The sequence below is a fragment of the Leptidea sinapis genome, chromosome 41 (assembly GCF_905404315.1).
Source record: "Leptidea sinapis chromosome 41, ilLepSina1.1, whole genome shotgun sequence".
NCBI classification, from domain to species: Eukaryota; Metazoa; Arthropoda; class Insecta; order Lepidoptera; family Pieridae; genus Leptidea; species Leptidea sinapis.
In genome coordinates this window covers 408,263-423,702 of record NC_066305.1, presented here as the reverse complement: position 1 = coordinate 423,702, position 15,440 = coordinate 408,263, and the positions used below count along the sequence as shown (strand labels likewise).

The 15,440-nt window shown below is 32.4% G+C and overlaps 3 protein-coding genes across 5 annotated transcripts in view; 2 read left to right on the top strand and 1 right to left on the bottom strand.

Moving 5' to 3' along the window:
* Positions 1–255: 255 nt before the first annotated feature.
* LOC126976492 (AP-2 complex subunit alpha) lies at positions 256–5,313 on the top strand. Its single transcript, XM_050824849.1, has one exon. It carries the CDS (start codon positions 472–474, stop codon positions 3,262–3,264), a length of 2,793 nt encoding a protein of 930 aa, XP_050680806.1. The 5' UTR covers positions 256–471; the 3' UTR covers positions 3,265–5,313.
* On the bottom strand, positions 5,299–7,479 carry LOC126976509 (uncharacterized). 2 transcript variants are annotated; one of them, XM_050824871.1, is made up of 6 exons: positions 7,276–7,479; positions 6,995–7,198; positions 6,738–6,922; positions 6,436–6,565; positions 5,664–5,860; positions 5,299–5,590 (listed from the first exon to the last, which is right to left on the bottom strand). In XM_050824871.1, the coding sequence occupies exons 2-6, from the start codon at positions 7,196–7,198 to the stop codon at positions 5,536–5,538; spliced, it is 771 nt and encodes a 256-aa protein (XP_050680828.1). In that variant the 5' UTR covers positions 7,276–7,479; the 3' UTR covers positions 5,299–5,535. The 2 variants fall into 2 exon arrangements, with proteins under 2 accessions (XP_050680828.1, XP_050680827.1); XM_050824870.1 differs by having other exon boundaries at positions 6,995–7,201; positions 7,276–7,478.
* Positions 7,480–10,208: 2,729 nt separating this feature from the next.
* The window catches only part of LOC126976489 (clustered mitochondria protein homolog), a 57,725-nt gene continuing 52,493 nt past the window's right edge, over positions 10,209–15,440 (top strand). For both annotated transcript variants that reach the window (XM_050824844.1, XM_050824841.1), the window contains exon 1: positions 10,209–10,442. In XM_050824844.1, coding sequence (XP_050680801.1) covers positions 10,325–10,442 — 118 coding nt within the window. In that variant the 5' untranslated portion in view covers positions 10,209–10,324. The remainder of the gene's footprint in view (positions 10,443–15,440) is intronic.

Here is a 15,440-nt window from a genome sequence, read left to right as displayed (position 1 = left end):
GTGACAGCTGGGTCACGTAATTGGCCTAAGAAAACGTCATCAGTTGGGATGACTTTTCTCAAACTCTTTTCGAGTGAAACAACGCTATAGACATAATAGAGATGTGAGCGACACGACAATAGCCATGAAATGGCGAGCTGTCATTATGACATATTAAATAACGATATTTTAACGTAACGTAGTCTTCATCCCCTTGTCATTTAGGCCTTGCTAAATTTTGGTCTATGGATTTGACATGTAAGATTTCGATTTTTAATTTTCATAGACAATTTGGGAAGGCGTTGTAGAAGAAAGTTCGGTCTCCGCTCTATACTAAGCTAATATTCTTTTCAGTAACGATATATTGTATTGATATTACTCAACTAAAAGGATTGAGCTTTCTCCTACCCGTACTTTAAGTGCAGTGTTATAAATTTTGTTGAAAAGGTACAAAAAGGCGTAAAACTGGTGTTCGATAAATCACTTGGCAATATGCCTGCCGTCAGGGGTGATGGTATGAGAGGGCTCGCTGTTTTTATATCAGATATACGGAATTGTAAAAGTAAAGAAGCAGAGATAAAAAGGATAAACAAAGAGCTAGCTAATATAAGAAGTAAGTTCAAAGGTGATAAAACACTCGATGGATACCAGAAGAAAAAGTATGTATGTAAACTTCTGTTTATATTTTTACTTGGTCATGACATAGATTTTGGTCATATGGAAGCAGTTAACCTGCTCTCATCTAATAAATATTCTGAGAAGCAAATAGGCTACTTATTTATATCAGTGTTGGTCAACACCAACAGTGATCTTATAAAGTTGATCATTCAAAGTATAAAAAACGACCTGCAATCACGGAATCCTATCCATGTTAATCTGGCTCTCCAATGTATTGCTAACATTGGAAGCAAGGAGATGGCTGAATCCTTTGCTACAGAGATACCAAAATTACTTGTTTCTGGTGATACTATGGATGTTGTCAAACAATCAGCTGCTCTATGTCTTCTCAGATTATTTCGCAAATGTCCAGAAATTATACCAGGTGGAGAATGGACATCAAGAATTATTCATTTATTAAATGATCCACACATGGGTGTTGTTACTGCTGCAACATCCTTAATTGATGCCCTAGTAAAGAAAAATCCTGATGAGTATAAAGGATGTGTGACACTAGCCGTGGCGAGATTAAGTAGAATTGTAACAGCTAGTTATACAGACTTGCAAGATTATACTTATTACTTTGTCCCTGCTCCTTGGCTCTCGGTTAAATTACTGCGTCTTTTACAAAATTATACACCACCTTCAGAAGAGCCAGGAGTTAGGGGAAGATTATCTGAATGCTTGGAGACTATTTTTAACAAAGCTCAAGAACCACCAAAATCAAAAAAGGTTCAACATTCTAATGCTAAAAATGCTGTTCTCTTTGAAGCTATCAGTCTTATAATCCATAATGATAGTGAGCCTAATTTACTGGTGCGTGCATGTAATCAACTTGGACAGTTTTTGAGCAATAGAGAAACCAATCTACGCTATTTGGCTCTTGAATCAATGTGCCATCTAGCCACCTCCGAGTTTTCTCATGAAGCTGTCAAAAAGCACCAAGAAGTGGTAATTTTATCTATGAAAATGGAAAAGGATGTTTCAGTGAGGCAGCAGGCTGTTGATTTATTGTATGCCATGTGTGATAAAACTAATGCCGAAGAGATTGTTCAAGAAATGTTGGCATATCTTGAAACAGCTGATTATTCTATCCGTGAAGAAATGGTTCTCAAAGTTGCTATATTAGCAGAAAAATATGCTACTGATTTTACATGGTATGTTGATGTCATTCTGAATCTTATTAGAATTGCTGGTGATTATGTATCAGAAGAAGTATGGTACAGGGTTATTCAAATTGTAATTAATCGGGAAGAAGTGCAAGGATATGCTGCAAAAACAGTATTTGAAGGACTGCAGGCACCCACATGTCATGAAAATATGGTAAAAGTTGGAGGATACATTTTAGGTGAGTTTGGAAATCTCATTGCCGGTGATACAAGATCATCTCCACAAGTTCAGTTTGAGCTACTCCACTCAAAATATCATTTATGTTCTGCTGCAACAAGAGGTCTACTCCTCACAACATATATAAAACTTGTTAACCTATTCCCTGAAATTAAAACTAGGGTACAAGAAGTATTTCGGGCTGACTCAAATATTTGCTCAGCTGATGTAGAACTGCAACAAAGAGCTTCTGAATATCTACATTTGAGTAAAATTGCATCTCCAGATGTACTAGCTACAGTGCTAGAAGAAATGCCAGCATTTCCGGAAAGGGAATCATCTATCTTGGCTGTTCTAAAGAAGAAAAAGCCTGGCCGTATACCAGATGATATTAGAGATTCTAAAAGCCCTCAGCCTACATCAACACCAGCTCCTGTTATTAATAACACTACTAATACAAATTCAAGTTCAAGTGCTGATCTCCTTGGTTTGTCTACACCTCCTGGAAACAGCACAACTATTGCAGGCAATGGTTTACTCGATGTTCTTGGAGATTTATACACTACATCAAAAATAAGCCCTACTACTGTTCAACAGAACAATATAAAGAAATTTTTATTCAAAAACAATGGGGTATTGTTTGAAAATGATTTAATTCAAATAGGTGTAAAAAGTGAGTTTCGACAAAATCTTGGAAGAATTGGTTTATTTTATGGAAACAAAACACAATTTCCAATTAAAAATGTACACCCAGAACTAACTTGGACTGAATTGCACAAGCTTAATGTACAAATGAAACCCATGGAACCAATCCTAGAAGCAGGTGCTCAAATACAACAAATGCTTACTGCTGAATGCATTGAAGACTTTGCAGATGCACCTTCTATGTCAGTGTCATTTGTATACAATAATGTCCCTCAAAAAATCTCAATGAAACTCCCTCTTACACTAAACAAGTTCTTTGAACCAACTGAAATGAACGGAGAATCTTTCTTTGCAAGATGGAAAAATCTAGGAGGTGAGCAACAAAGGGCACAGAAAATTTTCAAAGCCCAAGGTGCAATTGATTTGGCAGGCACTCGTACAAAATTGGCTGGTTTTGGCATGCAACTCTTAGATGGTATTGATCCTAATCCTGATAATTTTGTGTGTGCTGGCATTGTTCACACCAGAGTACAACAAGTAGGATGTCTTTTAAGATTAGAACCAAATAAGCAAGCTCAAATGTTTAGACTTACTGTAAGATCCAGCAAGGAATCAGTTTCTTTTGAAATATGCAATTTATTGGCTGATCAGTTCTAAAACTAATACCAGGTACTCATGTATCATATGGCAATGTTATCAGTTATAAAATTACCATATGAGATTGCAATATGTTTCATATTGAGTATTTTGTCACCAATTGTTCAATTTGAATATATGAATATGAATTATGGAAAATGTAATGTAATTGTGACAAAATAGATTTTATGATTTCTTTGTAAATGGAAAATTTTAAGTTATTTTGCATAAGTACATAAAATACAAATATAAAATTAAGTTATTTTATTTAATGTAGATAATGTAAATTATAATTGTTTTTTTATTGTGAATATTTGATTTATAAATTCAAACATTTCCACTATATATATTATTGTATGCAGTTATATAAAAGCATTGGCTTTTGGCTTGGAATCTGTAACATATATTATGTTTTTTTAGTTTTGGATTATATTGAAAACTTAAAACTTTACATAAACAAAATTCATCAGAAAATTTGTAGAACAGTTTTCTGTGGTTATGCCACATTAATGGATAACAAATTGAAACCTTTTATTATACCTCCTATTACTATTATTGTAATATAAACATATTATATTGATTATATAAATATAAATAATATTGGTCTTATAAAAATATATTTATATACTAATAATATTGTTAAAGCAATGAAAAACATGGGATCTCCGATTTTTAATGTCTTCTATTGATATGTAACTATCACAGCTACTTATTTTTTACTATGAATATTATAATTCTTAGAATATTTTAGCAATAAAAGTGTTGCAAGCATGGTTCAAGTGGCTGTATCATAATACTGAAAATAACATACAAATTTATTTATGAGTGGGGATATATAGTAGTTTTATTGCATAACCAAAGTTTACCTGTTATATAGCCGATATGAATAATTGTCTTCAATAAAAACAAAAAATATAAATGTTAAACATTGAGGATTTTTAGAGTGACATATTTGAGTTGAATAGAAATTTGTAACATATATTTACACAGTCTTAGAGTTTAGAAAACAATATTAATCATGTTCTGATATTAATATATTTGTAGTCTTAATATAAAAATAGCTTGTTTTGGTAAGCTTTAATGCTTATAATATAATATCATCAATAATTATAATATGATAGTGGGATTGCCCTTAATTTATTTCATATAGCCATACTCTATTATATTGTTATACTGTGGATATTTTTAATTTTGTAGTCAAGATATAATTCATATTTTACTTTCAGCTTAAATATAACTATTCAATGGGAAATTAAAGTAAAATACCAGCCAATAAATTGCTTTGAAACATAATTTCCTTTGAATGTCTTTCTAAAAAATCAAGTGTTGTAATATGCCCTTTCTAGAATGTTCATCATCTTATTTATTACATTATACATTATTGAAAAAGCCAATGTATCAAATATATCAATGTTGATAATTTATTAAGTTACAATTTATGTATTCAGCTGTTGAGTGACTGACATCATGTAAGGAACTATGGCAAACAAAAGTCAAATGAAGATCACCATTCACATTCAGTCACCTTGCTACACACTTTCTATTTTGTCCCATAGCTTTCTTTTGCCATAATTCGTTATATGTGGACCAGGTCTTAGACAAACTTGTATTCAGGTTCATTCTCTTACACTCTTAATAATTTCTGTTGAGACCTCAACAGTATAATATATATTATATGATACTGAGATGAAGAATCTCAATTATATTGTTAATAATATAACTATAATTATAAAGTAAAAAGTTACTGAATTTGCTTGTTAAATGTTTAGTAGGTAATTATGTAATCACACATAATAACTAGAGTGGTTTGCAAGATAGTTGATAAAGGAAATAAAATGGTAAATTTTGAAATATTTGATGTGAGTTATTAATTATTGTTATCTCTGATTTATATGTATATTATGAATATTTCTCATTAGCTCTTCATGTAGGTGTTTAATAAATGTATTGTGTGTACAATATTGCATGAATTAAGCTAAATTCAAAGATGAATGTAGAGTTGTATTGTGCTTTGCAAATCATTATAATTAATGTCTTAATAAAATAAATATGTAATCAATATTTATGAAACTCTTTTATTTTTAAGATATTAACCTTGACTGCATTTACAAAAGGTGTAAAACATATTGTTAACTTCTAAATATGTGACTTTTTTGTCAAAAACTTGTTAGGCCTTAGTATTAAATTTTGTATTCCTATTTCACAATAAATTACAAAATATCTTATGAATAGGACCATTTTACAATAGGTTCGATGTAACCAACATTTGTATAACATCGAACTTAGATACTGTTAATCAAACCACTCTTCAACTTTTGGTGAATTTTCCAATACATCATTTGACTCACTGAAAAATAGAATGATATATATAAGACATGTTCAATCTCAGAATCTAATGTATACTGATATGATATTACTACCTGTCCAATGAAGGATCATTACTAAACATTTCTGTTGGGACAGTGGGTGGAGCACGTTCTGGAAGTAATTCTAAATATGTTTGTCTAGATTGTAGATGACGTTCAACTTCTTCTGGTGTCATATGACCATCACTAGTGTTCAACCCAAATCCAAGTGCAGGAGATAATTTAGACATCATATTGCCACTAGTTTGGTGCTGGAACAACAAATTTCTATAGCAATAAATATTTCATTAGCAAATTAATACAAATATATCCTTGTGAATACAATACTTGGAATAAGTCCTATCTCATATATAACTTTAAAAATTTAATCACTAATTAATACTTCACTATTGGTAAGATTTTAATCTTTCAAAAGACTTCTTACCCCATGAAGTTGAGTGGAATTTCTATAATTTATTGACTTTTCAAATCCTCAAATTTACTGTCATTGTTGCGTAATATCCATGTTATAAATAGGCTTATGAATAAAAAAAATAAAAAGTAAAGGGTGTAAAACTTGTAAAGCAACATAATAAAAAATTTTCAATACACAATTTTAAATGGTTTGACATTTTTAATGTATATTTACAAAATAAAGCAATAATGCTTTAGTAACTATGACTATAATGATTACAAATTACGTATTCTTGGAATACACATCAACATAATATACTAACACTAATTATTATATCAGACAAGAATGTCAAAAGACTAGTTATAACTTCGCATAATTTTAACCACCTAACATCACATAATACATTTTCTAATCATATTATTTTTGTCTTACAGGATTATTAGTGTTTGTTGTTTTTTTAGGGACAACAGCTCTTTTCCTTTTCATATTACTATTGAGACCTTTATTCACTGATGATGGTGTTGAAACAGTCTGCTGACCAGGAGCAACCTCTAATTTCTTGCTGTAAAGATACGAAAGATTATGTTAAATGATTGTATATAAATTTTATTCAATATGTTGCACCACACATGCTATTATTATAACATAATAATTATAAGTACCAACATACCATAACAATAAATAATTGTTTTTCATACACAAAGGTAAATGATAATAATTTTCTATAAACATACCGTTTAACTGTGTTTGAATTAGTGCATTGTGCATCATCAGAAGACTCAGTATCTTCACTTTCGGATGTAGAACTATCAGGTTTTTCATATTGTAAAAGTCTATCTAATAGAAAGCTCCTATCTCTTGATACCTTTAACAGTCTCTTTTGGCTTGACCTCAAAGCATCTTGAAAACATTCATTTTCCTGTTGTTGAAACGGACATTAGAATATTGAATTAAATTTACAACACCAACAGTTAATCATTTTTAAACTTACATAAATTAAATATTTGAGTTTTTTCTTTAATGATAAATATTGAGCTCTATAATTAGGTTCTTGCTCATTTTCACTACTGCTATCACTTGAAAAGTCTTTATTGGAATCCCCTTGCGAAGTATCAGCTGTCTCAGTACTGTTTGCTCCCGCAGCTTCATTAGCCTGCATATTGGCCATTGAGCGACAGTACCATCCATCCAGCATCTTCTACGAAATTAAATACATATTAATCAGCAATAAAAATAATATTAAACTTATTTTCCTTTCGTTCACAAATAAACCTTTGTATAATTCTCAGAAGCCAGTGTTTTATTTTATTAACAGTACTCCAAAGTAATGCTAATCTCGATACTTTTTAAGCATTGCATACTAATTTACTAAACATAGGCCCTACTAAAAAGTGCAACTTTGCAAGTGCTGTGCACCGCTATGTAGGTATCACATAGCGGTATTCCCTATATATTATTATACTCTTTGAGGTATCACTATCAGACTTCAGAGTCCACACTAGGTTGTCTTTTTTTTTATTTAGTGGCACGGGATGCAAGTCCATAGGCCAACACTAGGTTGTCCTTGTAGGAGTGCTGCCAGATACGAAAGTTGAAAATGCGGTAGCGGTACTGTGCGGAAAATGCGGATTTTCATCAAAAAAAGCGGAACTTCTTGTTTAAACATTATAATATATTAACATGAACAATCGATAATGTACCTATCATTATCGATTGTTCTTTCTCCATAAGCTTTATTCTTTTATATGTTTATTCATACCAGGAAAAGAGATTTTATAAATTAAAGGGAATATGACAGTGATCATAAAAAAATGTGAGTGTTTAAAAGGAATTTTATTCTTATTCCTTATTCGATGGAAAACACATCCTCAGCATTGTCTCTCGACTCTTCGACGACCTCTGCTTTTAGAATATTGTAAATCTCTTTGAAATTTTTGGAATAGCCCTTCATTTTTTCTTACAGCCTAGTCCGCCAAATGAACTCCATTGACTGTTGGTGTAATTAGATGATTTCGCTTGTCAGTTTTTATATTATTTATTTTGAAAATTTCCTCTCATAATCTGCATTTTAAATAAGAACTGACAGAGCTGTGAGCGCGAAGTTTGGAAGATTTGTGAACAGCCGTTTACCAATTTCGTCTTTCACCATTCATTCAATAAGTCACCATTTTTTCGGGTACTACTGTTACAAGAGTCTTTTCAGAATGGAAGTATTCATTCAACCGAGTAAATTTTCAACTTGCTCAAAGTTGAACATGACATGGAACTAACTAGTCTCAAAAAAAGCGGAACCGCGTCAGTTAAAAGCGGAAGGCGGTTAATTATCAAGAAAGGCGGTGTAAAAAGCGGAAAAGCGGTACATCTGGCAACGCTGCCTTGTAGGCACTTAGGCAGTCTAGCAAAACAGCGAAACTTAAAAAAAATGTGATTCACTCAGTCATTGATAGATTGACAGATGACAGCTATAACCTCAAAAAAAAACGGAGATAGCCGAAATCCGCAACGTTATATGCAACTATTCGCTTTCAAACTTAGCTGGATTATACTTCGTCGCCAATCGCCATACTGAACCCAATTACTACTATTTCAAACGTAGACTGAGTAAATTAAACTTAAAATTAAGTACCTAAACCGTTACCTAATACCTACTAAACTAAATATAAATTTTTGCTTAGGCAGTCCCCGCCTCTTATTTAGTGTATTTACATCCTCATTCCTCTTTTGTTGTAGGTACCTACGCGACAGCGGTCAGCGACGAGTCGACGAGAGATTAAATTTTGACATATCGTGCAACACCTGATTTTATTAATTTAATAAGTTTGTTACATAATTATTCATAATCGATTATCAACATTACTAATACAAAATAATTCGATTATAGCTATCATCACAAATAAAGAAATTATTAAAATTCACAACAGGCCACCGCTGAGCAACAGCGAGGCAATTTCCATTACTGTAATGGAAATATTAAATTAAGTTCTGATTTTTGTGTGTAAAGTATGAACGTAGTGTTTAAATTCTCTTTGGTAAAGTAGACGAAAACTCTACCTATGATATTTTTTTTAAATTAACTGGCTCCGTCGACTGAATGTCGACGATTCGGCCAACGTCAAGGTGGAGAGATTTTAATTTAGCTTGTAGCTGTACCTACAACCAATAATATCAATTAATACAAATGTCTAATACCTAACTTGTAACGTTGCATTATAGATCGTAGAAATAGTAATCGTGCATAATAACTGTAATAAGCGTATGCCGAAAGATTCGTTCTGACAAGAACAGTTTATTTTATATAACGTAATATTAGCTCTGATAAGAACCATTTCATAATGCTGTACATCAACTCATAGAATCATACAGATCACCAGTTTAGTCATCTCAGTGAAGTTTCAAGCATCATACTTTCTCTCGACGATCGCAGATATACTCACGTGATCAGTCATATGCTCCGCGTTACACAACCGCACAGCAAGGCCGAGCGTCCTCGAATGAAGCATCGGGACTCGGGGGTCGATCGCTTTTCATGCAATTTTAATCAATGAGCAACAGCCGTAGGTGCGGAATGCTCATTGACATCGTATGATCGAGTTTCGACGCGAGTTTACACAAACTGCGATAGAATTAGTTTTAGAGCGTGATATGTTCTATCACGCTCTAAAACTAATTAACATAATATTATTCTCAAATCTTATTGAATGAAACGTTTTACTATTGGTTCAAAAGTAAGCTCTAGTATTGGTGTGTATTTTCTGAACTTGTAAATATTTTTTAAGTAACGATTGTAATTGGGTAACTAGTTTTAAGGATTTTGTATATATATCGTGTAACTTTTTAATAAATCATATCTTCCATATATCTTCCACATATTCCTCACAGTCAAGCAGTTGTTTTATTAAATCGCCAAATGCTCAGTCTCTAAAAGCTGATTGAAGTATGTAAAGAGCTGATTTAAAAGGAAATGATCGGTTGAAATAGCTGTGGTTTTTTTTTGTGAACTGAAGAATAGGCAACAAAAGTTAGTACGTTTAGGTATAAGCACCCATAATATTAACTACCTTGTTAGTATCTAATAGTTAGATGCATAATTTTCTCTATTTGAAAGAGTGTTTAAATTCTCTTTGTATTATCTATGATTAGCTATGAGTTGTCATAGTCATTGTATCTGAATTCTGAAGTTTCAACTTTCAGTTGTTCTATCATATTACCTGCTCACTGGTTACTCAGTAAAGCATGTGCTTTTTCAGCTGAGACTGGAATTGTCAGCTTGTAGCCGTGCTGGTCACGGTAATTCCGTGTCGTATTTGTTCCTCGTGTTGTTATGGCTCTTGGTAGTGAAGTGAATAATACTAATGCTTCAAAACTTTCTTCAAATGTGAAAAAGAGCACAATTAGTAGCAATGTAAGCAGTAAAAGTGTTACTGATAATGTTAGCAAAGGTAAGATTTTCTGTATGTACGATTTCGTTCACGATTATGTAATGATAAAATGAAGGTGTAGCTTTTATAATTTATATAGGTAAATAATTTATAGTTAAGTTAGGTATTGTTGATTTTATTTTTTAATTGACGTATTTATTGTATTAATGTCATGTGACATATAACATGTGACTGGCATCTGAATACATTAAAAAAGGTAGATACTTCTTACATTATTATAATTCTGAATTGATCATATTTATTACCTAATAAGTTCAACTAAGGGAATGTTTAATTTTAAAATAATGAAGTTCCTTTGATAAGCATGTACTATTTTTTCATTTCAAGTACCTAGAATGAAAAAAGTGTAATGGATTGCACAACTTAAAATTTCTTTGAATCATTTTTTTTTGTATAGACTCTTACATCCTTTGTCCTATTTAGCTATTATAAAATTAAATGATTTTTATTATAAATAATATATTTAAAAACCCCATTTTTAGTGTAGGTACAATAAAAATATGTCTAGTGTAGTATTATGTATTTTTTAGTGTACCTTGACCAAATTGAGGCTTAATAACAGTTTAAAATCATATTGCCATTATATCTCAAAAATTATATATTAAAGAATTATTGTTGGTTTTAATTATGATGTTAAACTAACCTTTCTGAATTTCTGATACATGCCTACTCGGTTGATTGACCTTTTTGAATGTTCTTTGACACTGAGGTTATCTCAATCATTATTATTTAATGAGGGTATGTATTTATTTAGAGCATTGATTATGCATTAGATACTAATCATTGTGGTACTATTATGTTGATAAAATATTTATAATTTTTTTTTGAGGAGGACAGCAAGTGTATGGTTCACTTGAAGTGATCACCTGAGCAACATCAATATTTAATATTTCAAACACTTAACATTGAACATGATTCATATATTTGTCATATAATTGTTGATTACACTCATTGGGCTGTAATAAACAAAACAAATTACAATTAAAATACTCTATTGATTGCAAAGAGTTGCCGTTGAGTTTCTTATATGTTCTTCTCATGAGCTCTACTTTTTTTGAACATAAGGTAGATTTGGTACATAATTTTAAAGAAATGCTTATAGTGAAGATTTGAAATGGCTTATTTGAAGGCTAATTGAATAAAGTTTAATTGCTTTTAATTTTAATTGAGCTTTAATGGAATAAGAAGCTCTATGCATTACAGAACTAGATATACATCCCACTCGGTATATATTATATATATTTTATTTTCAAACGAAGCTAAAGAAAAGCTGATGTCATTAGTACTTTCTAGCGTTTGTCCTATACTTATCATGCCTAAATAAAGGCTGTATTGGACTAGGTAATACTAATAAGGTAGGTAATAATGTTTTGATAAATGCTTTAAACTGATGAAAAGAAAAATAATTTTCATCAATACTACTTTATTGATCAAATAGTATCAAATAGAATAGTATTTTATTTCATCCTCTCTCTTACCATCATCAAAGGAATTGATGCTTTCATGCACCAATTCCTTTAATTTATGCACAATCTTTACTTGTTTAATTTGGTTTACTCCATACTGTAGGATATATTCCTGTTAAGAGGTAATTGGGTATGACAATTTGTGATGTTTTAACCCCCCCTAAGCATTATGAAAAAGTGTACCATTTTTGAGTTATCTTGTTTTTGCGCTTTTTTCAAAATAACTTAAATGTATTTATCAATTCTCTGATTCTGATTTATAAAAATGATTAAGCACTGGTCATTTATCAATATTATAAACAACAATTCGGTCCAAATTTAAAAACGTGGGACGAAATAAGTTTTGTTTTTAAGGCATTTTAGTAAAAAAAAACGTTATGAAACTTGGCTGGCAGATTTACTTACTTTAAAGGTCTGAAAAAAAATCATCACAAAGGAAATTCTTTTAATCTTTTAATTTTTAAACAAAAAATACAAATTTAAATAAAACAAGTAACAGTTTAGTAGCAATAACAGTTCAGCCATTTTGTAATTAAGCTTAATTAAAGTTCTTGCGCCAAGTAATTTCTCCTATTGCGTTCGCATAGTCGCATCCATTTTCTCAGTTGTGACTTAACCACCTAAGTAGTCAATTATTCCGCGTCGCATTTGCTCCGTTACAAATTATTTTGAGTTGTTCTGTGGATGACACAGGTGATACGTTCTGAACTAGAGATTTTATGTGGCCCCTAGGCATCGAATAAGTAAAAACAATTATGAAATTTTGTAATTTAGCCTAATTAAAGTTCTTGCTCTAAGTAGATATATAAGTATTCCGAATATGAGTACGGCTGTAAGTGAATTCCCCTATTGCGTACGCAAAGTCGCCTTCTTTTTTATGAGTTGTGACTTAACTACTGAAATAATCAAATTATTCCGCATCGCATTTGCTGCGTTTATAATTTGGTGGCACAGGCGAGATGTCGTAAACTAGGGATTTCATATGACCCCAGACTTTAGACATCAAGCGGCGTTGAGTGCGGATCCTTCGCAGGCCACTGAATGGGTCCTCATCGCCCTATCCAACGATAAGGAAAATAGATATCGAACCATCGCCTATTATTGACACCAAAATGTGCGCGACATCCGTCTTGCTGTTATATCATGTTTTGCCTCGTAGCCAATGGCACGTCTTCACGTTTTTTATGTCTAACTAACTAACCGGCAGATTAAGAAATAAAAAACTCAGCAAACTAGCAAGTTTGTTTTCTGCATTTGCAACCACCGATTTTAAGGTTAGGTCGAATACGATTTCTGCCTGATTCTTTTGTGATATCTTTTTTTCAGTTACTTTGAAACTTATTCCTAGTTGTAATGCATTTTTGGATTGCTAAGAAAACGGTTATGTTTATAAAATAATCAGCAAGCTGTTCAGATGATCCCTGTGCCTTTGCAGTAGCCGATGTTATGTTATATTACAGGGCGTGGATACTTTTATACCAAGCTGTGTAGTACCGATACTATTCATAACGTTTTTATTTTTATGGTATTTTTATAAAAAAAAATCTCAAAAAAAATGAAATAATATGGTTTTTGGTCATATATTTTTAAATTTGGATCGATAATTTGTTGTTTTAAATTTTGATAAATAACAAGTATTTCAAATAAAAATGTGATTTAAATTGATATTTTTTTTATCATACATTGCCTACTGAGCAAGTTCCGGGGTGCGAACTCGGGCGAATCAACATGACACGTCCTGGTTCAAATGTCGTTTGTGCAAGTACAGTGTGCAAAAAAGTCTTTGATTCCATTCCACTTTCTCGTACGAAAACGGATATTTTTTTTAAACGTCATGCATGTATTCGGTATTATTATGAATATCGAATACATTCGTATATGCATATTTATGTAAATGTCTATATTACATATCTGTCTATCGTATCTGTTTTAGGTAGTAGTACTTGTAGTTGTTATTCGATTTCTATAGAAATCAATCAAAAATAAATAGTTATTCGTATTTTTGTATTAGATTTCTTTATTTAAGTACCGTAGTTAAATAATATATTTTTACTATCATGCTGAATCGTTATTTACAATTTCTACTATTCCACATATTATGTCGCTATCACTGTCATCTATTAAGAATTGCTATTCTTGCTTCATTTGAAGAAAAAACGTCCAATTGTTACAATGACAACAAAAAAATATTATTACACGCGTTTGTAATCCTTTAAAAAGTATTCTATTTAAACAAAAATACCAAGAGGATGACTGGTATATTTTATACCGCAAAGACACGTGCAACGGTAACTGCGATGCTATTGCCTAGAGTGTTAAAAATTAAACCGTTACTTTAATCTGTTACCCAGAAAAAACATTAACCATGGTAATATTAAATGCTTTCAACGAATTAATTAAAAAAAAATAACAAAAAAACAACCGACTTCAAAAACACTTTCAAAACAATAGATATAATATGCAACAGAAAGAAAAAAAAATTGTGTATTCTTATACAATGTAATTAATTCTAGTTACGATTTTTGTTATTTTTGGAATCGGTGTCCGCCCGCCGCAGCCCCGCTCTCGCTTCCTCGCGTCGCGCGTGCGACTAAAGCACATCTCACCTATAACTATGTATGTAGTTACAAACCTACCTTGGCTGTCACCGACTTCTGTTCTCTCGTTGTGCCGTCAAGCATTTCTCCACGGGGAAATACTTAGGTGTTAGCAGCTACTTCCACTTGACGCTTGCCTTATTTGGGCTCTTTCTCTCTCTAGAGTGAGTAGCTCCTCTAGCACTTCAGTTGCACAGCCGTTGTAGCATCCCAGGCTTCCAACAATACTGTTGGAAGCCTGGGATTCAGCCAGATAATATACGGTTATAATATTATCTGGCTGAATCCTGGTTGTGCTTTTTATCGCCTTTTCCCATTTACTTCGGGCAGCTCCGAATCGTGGACATGTAAAGAATACGTGCTCCGCGTTTTCATTGGTCCCAGTGCATGTTGGGCATTCCGGTGAATCGTCATACTTAAACCGATGTACCCAGCTTCTCTGTGTTTGTGGTTTAACCATACTTCTATTTCTGGTATGAGCAGATGAGTCCATCTCCCTTTGCTTGAGGCGTCCCAGTGTGCCTGCCAATGACCCAGGCTCCTTTTTCTTTCCTTACTCCTCAGTACGGTTGGAGTCAGGTGGGAGCTATCTCTTCTGAGGTAGTAAAGAGACCTTCGTTGTTCGGCTAGTATTTGTAGTGGTAACGTACCAGCAATGATACACACTTCGTCCTGAGAGACAGTCCGTAACGTACTTGCTACCCGCAATGCACTTAGTCTGCACACAGATGCAGCTTTACGGATAGATTTCTGATTCGTAAATGCATTTGACTAGATAGGGGTGCCACACATTAGCACTGTAGCTACAGAGGACAGCTACAGTCGCCTTTTCTGTTTTCGCTCCCCGACATTTGGCATTAGTCGTGACAGATTAGCTACCTGTTACGCTTTCAACATGCTTCTTGAAACTAAGATTATTGATTACTTCTATCTAT

Excerpts from the sequence above, each read along its gene's own strand:
- LOC126976509 (XM_050824871.1), bottom strand. The coding sequence starts at position 7,198 with ATGCTGGATGGATGGTACTGTCGCTCAATGGCCAATATGCAGGCTAAT. Across the intron at positions 6,566-6,737 it reads AATTCAAACACAGTTAAACG|CAAGAAATTAGAGGTTGCTC; the intron begins GTATGTTTATAG and ends GTATCTTTACAG. Across the intron at positions 5,861-6,435 it reads CAACAAACACTAATAATCCT|CACCAAACTAGTGGCAATAT; the intron begins GTAAGACAAAAA and ends TTGTTGTTCCAG.
- LOC126976492 (XM_050824849.1), top strand. The coding sequence starts at position 472 with ATGCCTGCCGTCAGGGGTGATGGTATGAGAGGGCTCGCTGTTTTTATA.